Source organism: Nelumbo nucifera, chromosome 3 (assembly GCF_055504915.1).
Source record: "Nelumbo nucifera cultivar China Antique chromosome 3, China Antique-T2T, whole genome shotgun sequence".
In the NCBI taxonomy this organism is placed as follows: Eukaryota; Viridiplantae; Streptophyta; class Magnoliopsida; order Proteales; family Nelumbonaceae; genus Nelumbo; species Nelumbo nucifera.
The window spans coordinates 101,564,665-101,585,900 of NC_142651.1; the positions used below are offsets into that span (position 1 = coordinate 101,564,665).

A 21,236-nucleotide genomic window follows, 5' to 3' on the forward strand; every position below is an offset into this window, starting at 1 on the left:
TGGCTAACCATTTAAAAAACCGCTGATTAACTGAACCAACCGATATATATTTTTATATAATATTATATATATTACATTTTATTTTTTAAAAAATCTAATAAAAAGTGATAAAAACGTTTGACAATCTGAGAGTGTTCAAACTGCCGAACTGAGAGCTGAGACAGGTTCGCCAGCCTGCCTCACTGCCTAACAGTCTGAGTCGTTTGACAGATTGACACCCGTTGGCCGCTACGTAGGCCTTTCTTTCCCTCTCTCTCTCGGACTCTCACTCTCTCATACTCCCTCTCTCCCTCTGAGATCTCTCTCATACTCCCTCTCTCCCTCTGAGCTCTCTCTCTCTCTCTCGCCTCTCAGTCCCTCTCTGAACTCTCTCTCTCGCCTTTCAATCCCTCTCTGAGCTCTCTCACCTCTCAGTCTCTCTCTGCTCTCTCTCTCTCTCTCACGCCTCTCGAACTCTCTCTGGCCCTTTGGGTTCTGGCCTTTGGCGCTCTGCCCTCCAACCAATTCACCGACGGCCTCCGACACCAGCGTTCTGCAACACTAGAAGCTCGGCTGCGGGTTAGAGGCTAATGCATCTCAACAACACCAACGATCCCAATTATCGTGTTTTTCCTTTTTTATTTTAAGGGCATAAAAAAACTGAAAAACCGAACCTCGGTTAACTGGTCCACTGATTAACCGATCGACCGGTTGTATCAGTTCGGTTGAATGTAAAAACCAAACCTATCGGTTCGGTCCAGAAAATTACCCCACAGTTCGGTTAACCGAACCATGAGCACCCCTACCCTCAACTTGTTAAGTCTTTGTCATCAAGGACTAATCCCAGACAAACTGCCCATTCCAAGATTTACTTCAAGCCCAAGGATTCTCTTTCAACAATTAGGATCAGGTTGTATATATTTTTTACCAGTTCTAAGCCTTGATCATCAATAAATAACATCATTAGCAAACTGAAGGTTTAATACTACTATGCCCTCCCTCCCAATCTTCAAAATCATAATAGCCCATGCTAGGTCAGCTCTAGGTATAAGCCTACTAAATAAAACCCCCACCAGAATGAACAAAAAGGCTGAAAGTGGATCTACTATGTGATATAAGCCTCTTGGTGGGGGGGGGGGGGGGCATAGGCAGTTCCATTAACTAGGACCAGAAAGTTTACTGCTGAGATACAACCCTTTAGACATTTTTTTTCAATAACTCTGAAATGATTTCATTAATTGGAAAAAATATGGTACAACAAGAAGTTGTGAAAGAAACCAGCTTTAGAAGCTGACCCAAGACAAAATTACAAATGTACCCAAAACATGTGTTCTTTGAACCCTCTGCTTTGCTAAGCAATCAGCCAAACTGTTGGCCGATCTCCTCACCCATCCCACCTGGATTGTCATGTCCCTTACAACCATTTAAATCTTTGGAATTCATTCTTCAGCTGCCATGTCACCTCTTCCCCTTTCTGCAACCATTTTATCACAGTTTTTAAGTCTCCCTCGATGATCAGTCTATTAATACCCAACTCTTTAGCCTTCTCAACCCCACTGCAGCTAGAAACTCTGCCCTTGCCACATTGCCTTGCTCCACAGGACTGGAGTACAAAGCAATGATGTTTCCATCTTCATCTCTAATGCCCCCCCAATGCCTGAGGGGCCTGGATTACCCACACAACTCCCATCAAAGTTCAACTTCTTCCAGCCATCTGTTGGAGGAGACCATGCCTCAAAAAGTTGTTGTCTTGTAGATGAAGAGGCAGCAATAAGTCCCCAAACCCTAAAGAAGTCTTCAACCTTAAAAACTGAAAACATCTTTAAGCTTTTTGCCCACTGTGCCACCCTCAATGTTATTGTTTCAACCAAGGCTTCCTTACATTTTTCCTTCAAATATTCTTGCATTTCTTTCCTCCCAGATAGTCCAAAGTAGTGCTACATCTCCAATAGGATCTTACCCCTCCTTGTCATGCTACTAATACCAATAGGGCTGAATAAACCTTCCAATCTATCAAGAGAAGACCACCTGCACTCAAAAAGGGAAGTAAACCAATTCCAAATAAAACTGACAAAAGGACGAGAGATTAGAAGGCGGAAAACAGTCTGAACATTCATCTTACACAGGACACACCAGTTGGGGGACAAACACCAATTTGGTCTTTTTCTTTGAAGTACATCAAAAGTATTAATACAACCATGAAATACTTCCCAACAAAAAGCATTGATTTTAGGGGGAATGGGAGGGCACCAAATTTCTTTGACTGGGAAAGGATGAGAAGAGGTGGCAACCAACGAGTGTAGAAAGGATTTACAAGAAAACGACCCGTCAGAATTAGGACCCCAAATCCTAGAATCTGAACTGCCTTCTCCCAAGAACAATGAGTTCAGCAAGCCTAACAGCTCAGACACTACAAGAAATTCATACTCTCTAAGGTTGAATTAAAGCCGAAGTTCCAATTCAACCCAGAGAAGGTTGACTTAGTAAATCTGAAATAGGCCTATCCTTGAATCTGGAAAGATCAAAGAGAGAAGGAAATTTCTCACACAAAGGAGTATCCCCAATCCATACATCCTCCCAAAATCTAATTTTACTACCAGAAGATAAGTCATACCTGATATGGTTTAGGAAGGTAGGGAGAAAATCATGGATAGCTTTCCAGGGAGCAGCCAAGGTGGCCCTACGAAGAAATCCAACATCCCACCCATTGCTCAACAAGTCATGAATGCTTGCCACAAGTTTGTGCCATAATTTCTCATTTTCGCTTGGAAACCTCCAAAGCCATTTACCAAGCAAGGCCTTATTCTTCAATCTAACATTACCAATTCCCAAGCCCCCTTCATCCTTCAATTTCACCACCTTTTCCCATCTAACCAAATGATATTTCTTAGTTTCCCTTGGCTCCCAAAGAAAATCCCTCATGATTTTTTCAATTTTCCTCACTATCCCTTGTGGCATCCTAAACATTGACATGTAGTACACTGGACGATTTGCTAGGATCAATGTTCTAAAAGCGCAAGGCGCAAAAAAGGCACAGGGGTCAATTTGCGCCCGAGGCACAAGGCGCACGCCTTTTTAAGCAAGGCGCAAAAATAAAAAAGGGTAAAAATAAAAAAAATTCCCAAAAATGCAAAAAAAAAAATCAAAAAACTATTAAACATGATATTAATAAAAATATAAACTTGAACTTTAAAATAAATGTTTTAAAAAATCTATTATCTAATATTAAAATACATAAATATAACATGTAAAGCACATCCAAATGAGAATTTAAAAATAAAATCAAATATATAAAACATTTTCAAGCATATAAAACCCACAATCTCTTTTTTTTCTCAATTGCATTACTTCAAGTAGCTAATGTGATGTAAAACATATTACATTCCTATTCACCAAAAAAAAACATATTACATTCCTGATTCTACAAGCTGCCTTTGTACCACACCCCTTGAGGCAAGCCCAAACAAGTCCACATTAGGTTGTTTGAGGGCGGAGCAAACAAGCCCTTGAGCGGCGTGGCACAGGGGTCCAGAGGCTCTAGACACAAAAAAAGCAAAAAAAAACGTCAGTTTCAAAAGGTGCATGCTTGGGCTGGGGCACAAAGCGCACCAGGCATGCACCTTTTGAAAGGGCTACACCTAGGACCTAGGCAAGGCGCACCTCGCCTATGTGCATAGGCACACCTTTTAAATCACTGGCTAGGGTAGACTTGATAAGAGTTATTCTCCCCCCACCCCTCAAATGAGATATAGTTCCTTTTCCACCCCACCAAGCATTTCTCAATTCATTCCACCACCAGAGACCAAAAGCAAGCAGATCTAGGGTTATCTCCTACATTCCACCACCGGAGACCAAAAGCAAGCAGATCTAGGGTTATCTCCTAGTGGTAAGCCTAAATAATTCAACGGCCTCTCTCCTTTCTCACAGCCTAGGGAATCTACCAAAAGCCTCAATTCATCCTCTTCAATGTTGGTTCCAACGATTGATCCTCAAGTTGGACATCCTCTCAAAGAGTTTCACAACCAGCCTCAAATTTTCCACTCCTTCCCTACAATCTCCATTATAAAAAATTAGAATATCATTTGCAAATTACGAGTGAGTGACCAAAACATTATCCCTCCCCACTGACCAACCCCCGAAAAGCTCTAAATAATTTGCTCAGCAATCAAAGTAAATAGGAAGGGAGAAAGGGGGTCACCCTGCCTAAGCCCACGAAAACCCTCAAAGAAATCATACATTGTCCCATTAACTATGACTAAGTAGTGACTAGTTTGTAAACAGCCCTTAATCCATTTGCACCACAAATTTCCAAAGCCACACCTCCTCATATCAAGAAGTTCCAATCTACCAAATCATAGGCTTTTTCCAAACCCAATTTGATAGCCACTCCTTTCCTCTTTAGTCTCCTTTGAGCCTCCACACATTCATTGGCAATTAAGATTTGATCAACTCTTTATACATTTCCTCCATCTCCAACCAAAATGCCAAAACCTACCTTTCCAACACCAGATTTAAGAACTCCTAATGCGCGTGGCCATATGCTTTTGATAACATCATATGCTTTTTCAGGTGATCACCAAAAACATGAATAAAATGTTGATGTATCCCACCAACTGAACCGGAAAGAACTACTATAATTGTAAGGGCCACTCACAATTCCAATTTTCATCTTCTAGACTTCTACATAATATTTTATTAGTCGTATTGACTACAATTACTTTATAAATTTGGAATCAATTACAATTCTCCCCTTTTATGGGTATTTAACAACCGCTCAACAATTAGTCAAAAATCTAAAAAATAAATGTTGAAATAACTTAGTTTTATTTTAAGTTTAGTGCCACAAGGGCACCTTTGTAATTTTCTCCTTTATTTTTTTATGTATGGTTGCCCTAGTATATATACCAAAATAAACTGGCACCACCAGTTGGCTTTTGACTCTTTCAATTTTGTCTCTCTTCTATGGAATTTTATTATGTAGCAAAAAGGTGGTTTACAGAAGCGGAGAAGAGGATCAAAACCTTGATTCTAATACTTTTAAAGGGTGGTGGAAAAAGGGAATGGAGTTCGTGCAAGCAGGTCAGTGGAGGAGATCCTTGAAGATAGAAGCAAAAAATTTCTTGTTCGAAGAGATGAGAATCGAGGAGAAGGTAAGCCTGAAGGTAAGGGAAGCGAAAAGGGTACAATATTGCTGGAAGGATTAGAAGTGATCGAGTGGCTAAGAGAGTTCATAGTTGGAAACTGATCAAAAGGTAAGTAGATAAACTGGCAGGATTTTAGCACATTAGAAGGGAGAAGATATGTTGTTGAATGTAAGAGGAATAGAAAAGGCTTCTTCATAGCTTTGGTTGAATTTTTTGGTAAGGGACGAAGGCAACTGGTGTGTCTACCAGTAGGAAAACAGAGCCAAGGATGGGGGGAAGTTGACTGGTTGCTCAAAGAGTTTTTAGCTCAAAGAGTAGCAAATGATAAAAAAGCCTCCATAAGGGAGGAGAAGGCATATCTCAACAACAGCAGGGTAGAACAAGGGCCAGTGGTCATGGCAAAAACAAAAGGCCAATGCAGAATGGTGGGAGGTCTAGAGAGAAGAGTGGGATAGTAAGTTTGTGATACAAGCCAAGGAAAAGGTTAATGATTGGAGGAGGGTAGCTGACTTACTGGTAACCAGGTTGAAGCTGAAGAGTGTCTTCATAGTAACCCCCTTCGATAACTGTAAAGCCCTCCTAGATCCAGTAGAGAATGAATTGGAAATATCAGCTATCAATATTCAGGCTGATTTCAGATCATTCATAGTCTTTAAATGGAATCCAACATCCAACTCCAAGGATTTATTTGTCGAAGATGGTGTGGTGGTGCGTGTAATAGGCTTGCCATTTCATCTGTGGAAACAAGAAGTAGCAAAGTCTATAGCAGTATTGAGTGGAGGAATCTTGAAAGGAGCTTTCTTGGGTGATCTTTATTTAGTAGAAATCTTGCTAAGTGGTGTGAAGCCAGAAGACATTCCACGAAAGGTAGAGGTACGAACAGAGGGGAGTTTTGTCTCTGTGTGGCTAGCATCCTCCATTGAAGCAGGGCTGTGGAAGGAGGCTCGTATGGTAGGAGGGGAGAAGGAGGAAGAAGAAGCATTACGTGGACTTGTGAGATTGGTTAATTCAAATGGGAAGGAATGTTTCACTAAAAAGGGCCAACAAATTCTGGGAAGCCAAAAAGCTTTGGGGCAGATGGCTGTAGAAAGCAAGAAAAGGCTATGACAAATGGTAGATCTTTTGCGCAAGTGGTGTCAGGGGAAATAGACAAAAATATACCAGTGTCTAAAGGGAGAAGGCTGAACCAGCAACCTCAGACAGGGAGGGTTGCTGGTCCGACCATTAAAACAGGGGGGCGTGATTTGTTAAGAGGTCACGTGGGACGAAAAGACTTAGAAAATGGGCCCAATCGAGTGGATCCCTTTTCTAGTGAGCCGGAGAAGGCAACTCAACTAAAGGTTTTAAAGTTGGGTTCTTATATTACAGGTTTTGAGCCCAAGGCCCATTACAAGACAGATGGGCCAAGGGACCCTTTAAGTAAGCACGTGACTGGGAGGAACGATGAGTTGATAGACAAGATTAAGCGTCTATCTTCTTCTACCCCGATTCCCTCCTTTCGGTCGAACAGTTCACGCGCAAAATCTCAAGACTCTCAGTCTCGAGGCTCTCTATAGTGGGTCCCATCCAACCTAGCGAACCGTCTCTCACCAGATAGGCGCAACCCGAGATACCGGAAGCCTAGTGATTTGAACAGAACAGGATTTGAAGATTGGTTGAGTGAACAAAACAACAGTGACGATTCTGATAGAGACGAAACTGTAAGTTTGGGAAGTCTGTCTCCGAAAAGCAACAACAATTTACTTGAAATAGAAAGTTTGCATACAGAGTTGTTGTTTTTAGAGGAAGAGATTGAAGAGGCAGGTGGCGGGAAGACTAGAAATGGCGAAGAAAATGGTCCTAAAGCTGTGAAAACTCCTCTTCCCTTCGTCGAGGAAGCTGACCCTGAGTCTAATGAATTACAGGATGTTGGTGGAGAGGGACAAGAATCGGCCGTGAGGATGGATGTGGGTATTCCAGTGTCGGAAACACAGAGAAAGGATTTCCAAGTGGGTAGGTCGTCAGGAAGTGATTCTTTCACTATGTCTACTTCACAACTTTGTCCAAAAAGGGGAAAGGCCTTAAAACCATTTGTCGCATGTCTGCAACTCAACTCCAGTGATTCTAGTCCTACCCCCGTCCTACCAGGTATGGGTGTCAATTCTTTTTTAGGTACTGACTTGTATGTTATGCCTGTAACAGATATTCCAGGTTCCCATCCAGAAGGTTCTGATGCAGAGAGAGGGTGATAGTGGAAGGAGGAGAGAGGGTGATGGAAGGAAGTAGTAAAGGGGAGGCGAACAGAATTTGGGAGTTGATCTGTACAATGATGGAGGAACTAAAAAAAATGAAGGATTCTTAGAGAGACGTTGTAGCCAAAATAAGTGTGAGCAGGGTAAAATTCTTCCTCAAACATTGGCTAGAAAGGATGGAGAAAAGAAAGAGGATGATTGTTGTATTAGGAAGGGGGGAAGGAACAAAGAAGAAAAAAAGATCTGAAGTGGAAAGGCTAATCTCAGACATTGAGGGAGATTTAGAATTTAGTGGTAGAGGGGATAGGAGGAAGGGCCTAAAATGAGGAGATTATGGCCTTTTCATGAGTTTTTTGCTATTTTGTCTCGATGAAAATTATTAGCTAGAATATAAGAGGGTTAGGGAGTGCAAGAAAGAGAAGGGTGATCAAAGACCTACTCCAAAGGGAAAAACCCGATATTGTGTTGTTACAAGAATCCAAAATGACGGAATTAGATGGGAGATGGGTGAGGAGTTTTTGGAGGTCTAGAGGTTTAGGTTGGAGCTCGTCTCCTTCTTGGGGAGCCTCGGGGGGGATTGTAACACTATGGAGGGAGGATGTCGTAGAAGTAGTGGAAGAATTGATAGATAGATTCTTAGTTTCCATTAAGTGTAAGAATGCAGAGGATGGGTGTGTATGAGTCTTAACCAATGTTTATGGCCCTAATTCCTATAGAGAGAGGAATGAGATGCGAGAGGAACTATATGCAATCAAGGGGCTATGGGATGGCCCTTGGTGCCTGGGTGGGGATTTTAATGTCATTAGATTCTCTGATGAAACCAGTAATCCCCAACAGGCAATTACAACAAGCATGAGGAAATTTAATGGTTTTATTGAAGAATGTGAATTGAAAGAAATACCTCTGCTGCAAGCCAGTTACACTTGGTCCAACCTTCAAGAAACCCCTTTGTGTTCGAAGTTGGACAGGTTCTTATTTAACCTTGCCTGGGAGAATAGTTTGGAAAACTTGGTTGCTAGAGCATTACCCAGGGTCACCTCTGATCACTGTCCTATCCAGATAGATACTGAGTTTTTTCCTACAGGACCCAAACCTTTTAGATTCGAAAATATGTGGCTTACCCATCCAGATTTTGTGAAAAAAGTGAAGGAATGGTGGGGTGAGGAGGAGAGGGGGGTAAGATGGAAGGGGATCAAGTTTAAAAAGGAAAGGAGAAATTAGGAATTGAAAAATTGTGTGTTAAATAGGGCAATACCTTGGCTGAAGACCTTGGAAATCTTTCACCAATTCTACTTTAATGACCTTTGGATAAATTGGTCAGCAGTAGCGAGGTGTTCACCCCTAAAGGACAAATCAATTACAAGCTGGTCTCCTCCATCCGAAGGCTCACTGAAGTAGAACTTTGATGGAAGTAGCATGGGTAATCCAGGATTATCCGGAATGGGGGGTGCTTTGAGAAATGAGAAGGGAGAGATTTTGTTGCTCTACTCAGGACCCTTGGGAATTGGGGACTCCATCAGGGCAGAACTTTTAGCTATTGTACAAGGGGTGCAATTTGCAAACCAGCTGGGGGTACAACACCTAACAATCGAGGGGGATTCCAAAGTGGTGGTGGGTTGGTTGAAAAATCCTGAAGAGGCTATGTGGCGTTACAAGAATGAAATGAAGAAATTTAGTTGGTTGACAAGGAATATGTTGGTGACTGTACAGTGGGTGGGGAGATCAGCAAATACTTTGTCAGATGTGTTAGCTAAGCAAGGGGTAAATAGGGAAGAATTGTTTTGAGCTCAGTTGTGATTCTTGCTTTTCTTTCCTAGTTTACTTGTAAGATTCAAGGAGGGGCTGCAGCTCACGCCTCTCCCTGGGATGTTCTATGAACTCACTCTAAATCTGCTTCTGAATTAATAAATTTATTATTATTCATCAAAAAATAAAATTGTCTCTCTTCTCTCTTTTCTCTCTTCTCCCTTCTCCTTCTTCTCTTTGTTCTGGAATCACACCATCTCAGCACCAAGAAAACATGGTATCAGAGCGACAGATCCAATCTTAGGACCAAGGTGGCGCTTCTTTCCTTTTCTGTCTGTTGGTGGTCGAACCAAAGAACAAGATCTCTGGTGGACGTGCGAGGATGCTCACTACAAGACTGCTCCTTTTTCTTGGTCGTGAGCCCAAAAACTATCAGAAAGAAAAAAATCAAATGTTGTGAGTTTTTTTTTTAGTTTTTTCTTCCTCGGTTTGTGGATCGAACTAATCCTTTTTTGTACCCAGATGTATGGGTTATGTGGGTCTAATGACCTGCGGCTGGTGTGAGAGTATTTTCCCTCATTGTATGTGGATCGAGTGATCCCTTTTTTGCCTAGAAAGGTGTTATTACTTCAAGGTTACAGATCTGTAACTGCAGCGAAAGCAGATTATTTTCTTCTACACATATAGAAGCTAAGTTACTATGTGAAAGCTGTTTTGTTGCTGGAGAGAATGATCAGATCTTTTTTTTTATACTCACACATCTATGTGATCAGTCTGAAAGGGTTCAGTTGGGCCGAAATCTGAGAACAATAATGGTGTGGGACCAGCTGTGATTTCCTTGAATGAGAACAAGTTTTTTTTTGTGTCCAAAAACGCAGCTGAACTGGAAACTTGATCAGATTGCTGCAACCTGTTTTTGACTGTATTGTGGGTCTGAACTGAATTAAGAAACTTGTTCTATAGCTGGTTTGTGACTGATCAGATTTAGCTTCTCTGTCTTCAGAAGATTCTGGTATGTCTGGTGTTACCTCTAGTCAAAGTGGGATGAGCGGAGGTTTTGGCATAAGTTTTCCCATGGCTGTGATTCCCTTTGATGGCCTTAATTACCTAGAATGGTCAAGGGGAATCAAACTTTACATAACTGCAAGGGGAAAAACAGGATATATCAATGGCAAAATTAGAGAACCCTAGTCTAGTGGTGTGGAACATGATAGGTGGGACCAGGAAAACAGCATGGTGATGTCATGGCTGTTATTGTCTATGCTGCCACAAGTGAGAAAGACCTTCATGTGGGCAAAAACAACTCATGAGATATGGGAGCAGGCACAGTCTACATACTCCGAACAACGGCATTATGCTAAAATATATCAGTTGCAGGCTGCCTCCTCAACTTGTAAACAGGGGAAGAGGAGTCTCTCCGCCTACTATTCAGACTTGACTTCTGTTTGGAAGGAACTCGATCACTATCAGAATATAAATTGGAAGTGTGATGCAGATGCCAAAGCATACAAGTCTCTGGTTTCACAGCAAAGAGTGTTTGCCTTTCTCCTAGGGCTGAATCCAATATATGAATCTATCAGGGTTTAGATATTGGAGGGTAAAGACCTCCCATCCGTACAAGAAGTATATGCTCTAGTGCAGTCAAAAGAGAGCAGACAGAATGTGATGAATAATCCTAAAGGAGAGCATATGGCTTTAGCAACTAAAGAGAGTGTTGCTACGGGTGGTGGAAATTCCTTCAAGAAGAGTGACTTCCAAAAGAAAGGTGATGAGAAAGATAAGTTATGGTGTACACACTATCAAAAGTCTAGGCATACTTGGGAGGCATGTTGGGAACTTCACGGGAAGCCAAAGTGGGCTCAGGAAATGAATAAAAAGCCGGATCAGAATAAGAAGTCAGGACAACAAGGTCAGAGAAAGTTTAATGTAGCAAATTTAGCTTTTCAAGAGCCTCAATCATCTACCACCACTATGAGTTCTTTCGGGACTGATCCGAGGGAAGATATCATTAATTCTTTCCATGACCATTTAGAGTTGTATGGGAGGGCAATCCGCCAGATGGATTCTGCTTCTCCACCCTCGACTTCCTTTGCATCTACATCAGGTAACGGTAATTCTGCCACAGCTTTCCATGTGTCCTCTCATCCCTCAAACTCCTCTTGGATAATAGACTCTGGAGCCTTGAACCATATGACGGGTAAGTCCAATTGTTTTCAATATTATCATCTATTATCTGGTGGGACAAGGTGAGACTTGCTTATGGTTCTTTCTCCACCATAGCTGGTCAAGGAACCATCTCCCTTCCACTTGGACTCACCCTCTCTAATGTTCTACATGTTCCTAAACTGCCCATAAATTTGTTCTCTATTAGTAGTATAACAAATTCGTTGAACTGCTCGGTAACCTTTTTTCCCTACTCTTGTATGATACAGGATTTGGTCTCGAGGAAGACGATTGGTAGAGGTCGTATGGTAGATGGTCTTTACATGCTGGAGAATAAAGCTTGTCTTGTGGCTATTGAGTCTAAGAGTCTGTCTAATAAGAGTCAAGTCCTTTTATGGCACAGTCGTTTGGGTCATTTATCTTTTGAGTCATTGAAAGTTTTGTTACCGTATTTATTTAAATCAGTATCAGTGTCGGATTTCACATGTCAAACTCGTCAGTTGAGCAAACATTGTAGAAATCATTTTACTTCAAGAAATAATAAATCTGATTTTCCTTTCCATATTGTGTATTCTAATGTCTGGGGCCCTGTTACTTTAGCAACCGAATCTGATTATAGATATTTCATTACACTTATTGATGATTACTCCCAATATACACGGGTGTACCCTATGCGGTCCAGAGATGAAGTACCAAAAATCATTAAAAATTTCTAACGCTTGATATTCACTCAGTTTCAAACGGAAATCCAAATTTTCCAATCAGACAATGCCAAAGAATATTTCTATAGTGATCTCACGGAGTTCTTTGCCTCGTGCGGATCCATACATCGTAGCTCTTGCACTAAAACCCCCCAACAAAATGGTGTTGTTGAAAGAAAGAATTGTCATCTCCTTAAAATTGCTTGTGGGTTACTTATACACATGAATGTTCCTAAACATTTCTGGTTGGATGTTGTGTTGTGTGTTGCCTATCTCATCAACCGTATGCCATCCCGTTTGTTAGGGTACAAGGCCCCCCATCAGCTTCTTTTTCCCAAGGTTCCACTCTTCTTTATTCCTATTCGTGTGTTTGGTTGTCATTGTTTCGTCCAGAACCTTTCTCCTACTCATGGAAAACTTGATCCTCGTACCATTCCTTATGTCTTCTTGGATTATCCTTCTTCCCAAAAGGGCTATCGATGCTTTGACCCCATTTCCAAGAAAGACTATGTCTCTATGGATGTGTCTTTTTTTGAAAGTGATCCTTTTTTCCCGGTTTCTCCTTAGGGGGAGAGTAAGGTGGAGGAGAAATCAGTTCATGTTCAGGTTCTTCCTCCTTTGCCTGACCCTCTTCCATTCCGTGTTTTTTGTCGTCGCAAGAACCAGCTAAATTCGAGAGTTGTGAAGCAACTTGAAACCGTACCACCAACATCATCAGATTCACCAAGGACAAATCATATCCAACCAGATACTATCATCCCTATTGATGTTCCTGATCCTCTTGCCATAGAAATTCCATCCGGTGATGACCTTGACATTCCTATTGCAAAAAGGAAGGGAGTTAGGTCTTATACCACCAAGTATCCTATTACCCATTTTGTTACCTACGAGAACATCTCACCCTCCTTTCATGCTTTTATTTCTTCCATTGATAGTGTCCCTATCCCAAAAAATGTGGCAGAAGCTCTCTTAATACCAGAATGGACAGATGCAATTTAAGAAGAGATAAATGCCCTACATAAAAATGGTATGTGGGAATTAGTGGATCTTCCTAAGGGTAAGTAACTGATAGGGTGCAAGTGGGTGTTCACAGTGAAACACAAAGCTGATAGCACGATAGAAAGGTGCAAGGCTAGGTTGGTGGCAAAAGGGTTTACCTAGGTATATGGTGTAGATTATGCAGAGACCTTTGCCCCAGTAGCCAAAATGAACTCCATTAGAGTTCTTTTCTCCCTTGTGCAAATCTTGATTGGGATCTTCATCAACTAGACATTAAAAACGCCTTTCTGAATGGAGACCTTGAGGAAGAGGTATACATGGTTCAACCTCCTGGCTTTAGTGCCCTAGGCAAAGAACAGAAAGTGTGCAGACTAAAGAAGTCTTTGTATGGTTTGAAGCAATCACCGAGAGCCTAGTTCAGCAAGTTTCATTTGGCTATATAGCAGATTGGCTACAAACAATGTCAAACTGACCATACTCTATTTGTGAAAAGAGGGGAAGGAAAGATTGCAGCCTTGATAGTGTATGTTGACGACATAGTGATCACAGGTAACTGGAAGGCTGAAATTCAGAGACTAAAAGATTTCTTAGCCACTAAATTTGAGGTGAAGGATCTAGGTCTCCTTCGATCTCAAAAGGGGATCTTCATTTCTAAGAGGAAATACATCCTAGATCTGTTACAGGATACAGGAAAACTATGGGTTAAGCCAGCTGACTCTCCCATTGATCCTAATCACAGACTAGGTGACTGTTGTGGTGAAGTTGTCAAAGATGTAAAATAATTCCAAAGACTTGTGGGAAGGCTCCTGTATTTATCCATGACCATGCCAAACATTGCTCATGCAGTAGGTGTTCTTAGTCAGTTCATGCATGCTCCTAAGACCACACACTTAGAGATAGCAGAAAGAATACTCAGATACCTAAAGAGGTTTCATGGAGCCGGTTTGTTATACCAAAAGAATGGTCATTTGAAGATTGAAGTATATACAAATGTTGATTGGCCTGGATCAATTAATGACAGAAAGTCTACCAGTGGGTATTATTCCTTTGTGAGAGGAAACCTAGTCACATGGAAAAGCAAGAAACAAAATGTGGTGGATAGGTGTAGTGCTAAAGCTGAATATAGAGGAGCAATGTTCCATGGGGTGGCTGAAGGCATGTGGATAAAGAATCTGTTGAGCGAACTGGGCTTTCCTATTGATGGTCCTATGTCCTTGTATTGTGGTAACAAGGCTGCCATCAATATTGCAGCCAACCCAGTTCTTCATGATAGAACTAAGCATATAGAGGTTGACAAACACTTAATTAGAGAGAAAATTGTTAATGGGGAAGTGTGCACCCCATATGTGAGTTCCAAAGAGCAACTGACAGACATATTTACAAAAGGCTTACATCACTTACGGCACAATGATTTATGTGACAAGTTGTGCATGATTGATATCTACGTCCCAACTTGAGGGGGAGTGTTGAAATAACTTAGTTTATTTTAAGTTTAGTGCCGCAAGGGCACCTTTATAATTTTCTCCTTTATTTTTTATGTATAGTCGCCTAGTACATATAGCAAAATAAACTAGCGCCGCCAGTTGACTTTTGCCTCTTTCAATTTTGCCTCTCTTCTCCCTTCTCCTTCTCTTCTCTCTGTTCTGGAATCACACCATCTCAACACCAAGAAAACAAAATACTTTGGGTAATCGAACAAGTATGTTATGACCTTGCTAAGGAAGAATATAACTTAAGCAGATCAAAATAACCATTTAAATAGCAGAGGTCTTCCTTCTATTCCCCCCCCCCCTTCAAATCAATAACTGATGCATACACACACACACACACACAAAAGCACCATCAGGACATCAATAAAATCTGAGTACAATTACTTACCGATTTTTATTGACAAGGCACCAGCTGCCTGCACATGTAACAAAGTGCAAGATCAATTAAGCTACAATATTAAAAACAGATATTGAATATCATACACATAAAATTCATATAAATACTTAAACTTTGAAGAGACAAAACACAAATGCTGTAAAACATATCAGTTATGGTTCAGGCCTTAGCACGGTGACAGAAGTCTTCTCCAAAGTCCTCAGCCAGTGGTAATAGTTTTGTGGCCTGAAAAGGCATTGTTGTCATTTTTATTCATAATGTTATTATGAAATTCTGTGTCCTTTAGTCATATATTTAGTCGATGTGCTTGTTCATTCCACCATGCATGTAGCTAGTAATGGGATGATGCAAGGAACATGGTTGTGTACCATAGGAATTGTCTGAAAGTCAAGCCCAATGCAATACCTTGGGCACCAAGGATACCACAATTAGAGCTACACATGGTTTACCTTTTCATTAGACGTATGTTCCATTTGGACATGTCTTGTACATTGACAAAGGGAACATGGGTGAACCTCTCACCTTGAGTCAAGTTGATTCATTCATGCGACATGTTTTCTCATTCACATGAATGGGTCATAGTTGCCAAGGTGACACCTAGGCGACTAGGCGATTTTTAGAGGTTGCCTCGCGGCTCGCCCAACGCCAACACCAATATGGTTTCCATATTAGGTGCTCACCCTTACATATCATATCATTTTTTAATGCCCATATATATTATACATACACCCTGTTGTATCTTACAATTTTTTATTAAGATGATTCTTTTTTACATTAAAACTACGAAAGTTTCTTTGGGTTTGAGTTCTGAACCGAGACTGAGAAGAGAAGACCAAGGACTGTGCTCCTGTATTTTTTCTTACTTTTTTTAAGAAATATTTTTGGAAACAAAACAGGGACTCTGCCTCCTCCTCCTTCAAATCGTCCTGTTACTCTTGTATTTTATTTTCTTTCTTTTTTAAATACTTTTGGGACTTAAACAGGGGATGCGCCCCAACTTTCTAAATTTTTTCTTGTACTTTTTGCACTATTTTTTTAATAATGTTTTTTTGGAACGAAACAGAGGCTCCATCTCCTTATTTTTCTATCTCTTTTTTCGCTGCATTCTCACTTTTTATTGGCCTGAAACAGGGTGTCCACCGCCTTAAACACAGTCCTCGTACTCCTGTATTTTTATTTTTTACTTTTTTAAGGAATATTTTTTGGGAACAAAACAGGGTCTCCATCCCCTTATTTTTCTCTCTTTTATTCGCTGCATTCCCCCATTTTGTTGGCCTGAAACAGGTTATTGAACATTGAAATTAATATATTTAAATCATGTATAGGCGCCCTGTGCTCTAGGCGCCTTGACAACTATGGAATGGCTTAATGACTAGCATATGCTTGACGTTAACAGCTTCAACACGTGTATTTGGGATGCACTAGGCCACAAGCATGAAGCATCAGTGTATGAAACTTTTTTTTCAACCTTGTACTCTGAATCCAGGTCTACTTCAATAAGGGTTGGTTATTACTTTAATTTAATTTGCTAAATGCAATGGTTCCATACTGTACCTGTGTACCAATCAGTTGTTTTGGGTAAATGACCAATCTGGATGGGCTGTACAGTCTGTACTTACTAGATTGTGATAAGAGTCACAATGCAACCTGCCTAATTTATACTTTTTTTTGAGAAAAAGGGGACAACTTTAATAAAATAACAAACAGGTTAACACTATTGTGTTTGATTTCTTTTAAGCCCATTAATTGTTTTGAACTAATACTTCAATATTTATTAGGTCCTTTGTATTCAGAAGTAATATTGTAGGGTTTACTATTTATTTATTTTATCTTTTAAAGAACTGTAAGTGTTTAAAATAGTTTTTATTTCTTTGGGGTGCTACAGTAACTTTATGGCATAATGGCCCCAATTTTCCTTTTGTTTTGAAAACAATAAGAAGGCTTTTATTTGAATGTTTATGATCAATAATTTATGAGATTTTTGGTCCTACAAAATTATTGAGACATTTAGTTTTATGCATGATGTCTCCAGAGTGTTTTGGCCTCTGGGAGGGTGGTAGACACAATGTACTATAGTGGGTCCTGCCATGATAAGTTGTTGGGGGCTTGGGGCATCCTATATAGGTTGGTTATCTCCAAGGATGATAGCTAGTTAATGATTAACCAACCAGATATTAAGAGCAGTAAGTTGTATGTTTCCAGTGTATGACCACTCAAAGCACTGGTAAGGACATATCTGTCCTTTTATTATTTTAACCTTGGTCAAAAACCCTATCTAGCCCCAGTAAGATGGAGCTATTGAGCAAACAACAGGAGAGGAGATGAACTAGATTCTCTTCAACTGTCATCTTGGTGCAAAGTGTCTCATTGTATAAACTCAAAAATCTCCTTTCTGTGGTTGACAAGGAAAAGACGAGATATATGTCATCCTTTTATAGTACTGAAAATTTTAAAACATGTTTACTCTTGCTTAATTTCAAGCCTCTAGATCTTCTTGAACATATTTAGTTTATGATGGGTGTTCATAGATTTAATCCGGAGATTTTTTTAAGTTTCCTTTTTTTTATAAGCAACTGTAAATAAGTTTTATTAATGACTTTGAAAAATTGTACAGAAGGTTTTACATCCCACATGGTGGTTAGCCTAGGCTAACACTAGCCCAGATTTATATTTTATATTTATTACTATATTGATATGACAATATACATATAATGATAGAAATTTAACACAAAAATATTGGCCTATCCTCTTGAGTAGTCTTGAAAAGCATTTCAGTAGCCAATATGGTTGCAGTAGTCCTTTTCCACATTCACTTAAAATTTCTGATACAATACTACAAATTCGTCTCTTTTCACTCCTGGTCAACATCTTTTTTTTTGGTATAACTAACATGGTCAACATCGTATTCCCACAATCCCACCCCTACTCCAAGTAAACAATGTCTAAATTTAGAAGGCCGAGAGAAAACTAATTAAAAAATAATAATAAGATCCTTGCAAGATCTTTATATATCTAGCATAGTTGCTAAGGCACCTAGGTGATTCTAGGTAAGGGTGAGGTGGCTAGTTGCCTAGGCAATAAGAAGTCCATAAAATAAAAAACAAGTTTTTCCTAGTTCTCTAGTTTTATATGCCATTTAGCATGCATATTAATTGGAAAAATTAGCAATTTTCTTTATTAATAACACTAAATTGCCTCTCAAAACATGGAAGATCAACGTATCTAGGACAATTGTATTTCAATTATATTAATTTCAGTACTTTCAAAAATGATACTAAAATAATATTTAATGAAGCGATTTCATATCAAATTAGCAACTAAAGAAAGTTATAATTTCATATGATAAAATATAAGACGGAGAGTAAGTAGAGGAGAAAAGGAATAAGGGTGGAGCTGCTGTTTTATTTAATGTAAGAGATGGAGAAAGGGGGGGGGAACTTTATATTTCTATCCTTGTTTTTCTGTTTTTTCTTATCTCAAAAACCTTTGGATCTTTTAATTACAATGGTAAGACTTTACAACAAAGTATAAATGATACATATAGCATATAATATAGTGTAGTAAAATACATATTACTAAGATGTAGAAATATGACTGATATTGTAATAAGTCACCCACCTTGTCATTTTAGCTGCCTATGTAAGCGTCTTATTGCCTAGGGAGGCACCTAGTTGCTATACAAGATATTTAGATTAGGCACCCAGCCAAGAGCGCCTAGGGGACACCTTGACAACTATGAATGTCTAGTAACATATAATATACACCTTCAGTTTTCACTATACACCCCTTCTTTGTCCATATGTCAATATAAATCCTCCTTATAAGGAGGGAGAAAAAGTAACCATTCCGTATAGATCGACAAACTATGTTTGGAAGAAATGAAAGTTGAAATGATAAAGTATATATAGTACATCACTGAGTGAGCTCGAGCAATCATCTAATGGAGTCTCGGTGGAAGCAATAGAATGAATTCAGAAAAAGGTTCTATTGACAGCATATTCAACTTTGATCAATGAAGAATAATTTAGTATGTATTTTAGCCATATGAACTTCCAAAAGCAGCAGCCACCCAGATAACAAGGAGAGAAAAAAAAAAGAAAAAAGAAAAAACTGGCATAACTACAAGAACCGCAAATACTAGAATTCATACAAAAATTAAAAAAAAAAAAAAGGAAAGAAGCTCTGTTCTAATCAAAACCTAATCTTCATATATTTTTTCGTGAAAACTCTACACCAGCCTCGCATATTTCTTTCGTGAAATCAAAAAAAAAAAAGAGTAATGACTCTACTCCACAAGAATGGGGGAACGCATGCTAACCGTAGTTTTGAGAATGCCAACAAAAACCCTAAACGAAAGGGGGTGAAGCGTACCATTTCTTGAGAGAGAGGATTTACGCCCGTGAGTTTGCATTGTGTGACCACAATCTTCTGAAGCTGATCAATTTGCTCATGAAAAAGCTCCTTCTGGGAATCTAAAAACCTCTGAAAAGACTCTTCGGTATTCCCAACATCCAATTCGGCGAAAGTGCTCGCCGAATCCTCCTCTGGAACCTCCATCTTGGTCAGAAATATGAAATTTCGACGATACGATATCACAGATCGAGCGGTAAGATTCTGCGCATTAGGGCACCATCTTTAGAATGTTACGTAATGTTCTTCGAACACTGCTTAGAGAGAGAAATTCCCATGGGTTCTATTTAAGTATTTATTGACGTCGTACTAGCGAAACAGCTTTTCTTTTTCCGTGTAAAATGTACCAAGCAAACACTCGCTACAATGGGATAATTCCATTTCCGCCATGCGTGACTGAAATTGGTATGGGATTAATTCAATTTCCACGTGTAGATGGGCCGGACTCGGGTTTAACTTTTTAATGGGCCCGGTCCGAAGCCCGAGCCTGAGACAGTATAAAATTGGGCCTAAAACCCGACCCGTGAATAGGTCTGATAACGTGGAATGCATATTATACAAATATGCATTAACCACATACATAATGTATAATATAATATGTGGTATTTTGGAATTTAAAGGTGTATATAATATCCGGTTGGAGATGGAGATTGTTTTGATGGGTGAGTATGGAGATGAAAATGAGGTTTTTGCACCGGTTCCGTTTTAATTTTATATATATAATATTATTTTTATTAGGGAATTTGTCTAAAATCCATCGTCACTTTTTATAAATTCACCATAACGGTAATTTCACTAACGAACAGCGTTAATTTACTATTTTACCCTTCTTCCACCGCTAAAATCTTTCTTTTCTATCTTCGTTATTTCCCTTTCTTTCTCATTCTGACTCTACCCTCTCTCTCTCTCTCTCACTCTCTCTCTCCATCTACAGGTAAGCCCCGAAGATATAACGACCAACGCAGAGGATGCCGATCTGTTCTACTTGCCTTTCCCCCACGATTCCTCCCATAACTACAGAGGAATCGTCCGGTTGATCAGGAATCTTCGGACGGACTTCCCCTTTTGGAACCGTACACTCGGGGCTGAACACTTCTGCGTCTCTTGTAGCGGGATTGGCATGAACTCCGACAGGAACATCATCGAGTTGAAGAAGAACTCCGTTCAAATCCCGTGTTTTCCGACAGCCGAAGGTAGGTTCATCCCTCCCAAAGATGTCAGCTTTCCCCACCTCAACGACCAACATCTTCACGCGCCACCCGGAAAGAACTGCCAAGTACCTGGGCTACTTAAACCTAAACGACAGCGGGGATCAAAATGGGAAGCCCGAATCGACGTTCTCGAACGAATTGTGTGGTGATCCCCAGTTCCTGGTCGAATCCAAGTCGTCTGATCCCGCGTTGTGTGTGGGGAGGCTGTCGAGCAATAAGTTCTGCTTGTTTTTCTACGGAGGAGATGTTTCAGGAATCGGAGACGCGTTGCAGTTTAGTTGCGTGCCGGTGGTGATTACGGAGCGTCCGATTCTGGATCTTCCATTCATGGACGTGTTGAGATGGTCGGAGATCGCGATGTTTGTGGGGGCAGGATCCTATGCCTCCTTAATCCGATTCCAGGAAATGGCCAAGAACAGGGATTTGGGTGCACCTTCAACCCGCTGATCATGGTCCTCCCGTTTAAGCCATTCTCTTTCAACAAAGTCCCTAAGCCTGCGGTCTGGTAGTTTGAGGAACTTGAGCTATCAGTACAGTAGTGGAGCAGATGGTCGAATTGAGATGATATCGAATGAAGACATTGATAGGAAGAATCCTACTCCAGATGGAAACTTCTTCCGGCTCCTCAAATTGAATGCACTCGAGTGACCATTTTCAATCATGGGGGCAGTTGGTGAAGGGATGGGGCAAATATCAAAATTGTCAAAATTCATCAAATATCAATGATTAAAGTTGAGTTCATCAAATCAAAACACATTAAATCAT

General features: G+C 40.2%; 1 protein-coding gene across 2 annotated transcripts in view; it reads right to left on the reverse strand.

Moving 5' to 3' along the window:
• Positions 1–19,601, reverse strand: part of LOC104599009 (homeobox protein LUMINIDEPENDENS-like) — a 40,827-nt gene extending 21,226 nt beyond the window's left edge. The window contains exons 1-2 of one of the 2 annotated variants that reach the window (XM_010261371.3): positions 19,222–19,601; positions 14,842–14,869 (exon numbers count right to left, since the gene is read on the reverse strand). In XM_010261371.3, coding sequence (XP_010259673.1) covers positions 14,842–14,869; positions 19,222–19,407 — 214 coding nt within the window. In that variant the 5' untranslated portion in view covers positions 19,408–19,601. The remainder of the gene's footprint in view (positions 1–14,841; positions 14,870–19,221) is intronic. The other variant, XM_088900778.1, reaches the window with a different exon arrangement.
• Positions 19,602–21,236: the final 1,635 nt, after the last annotated feature.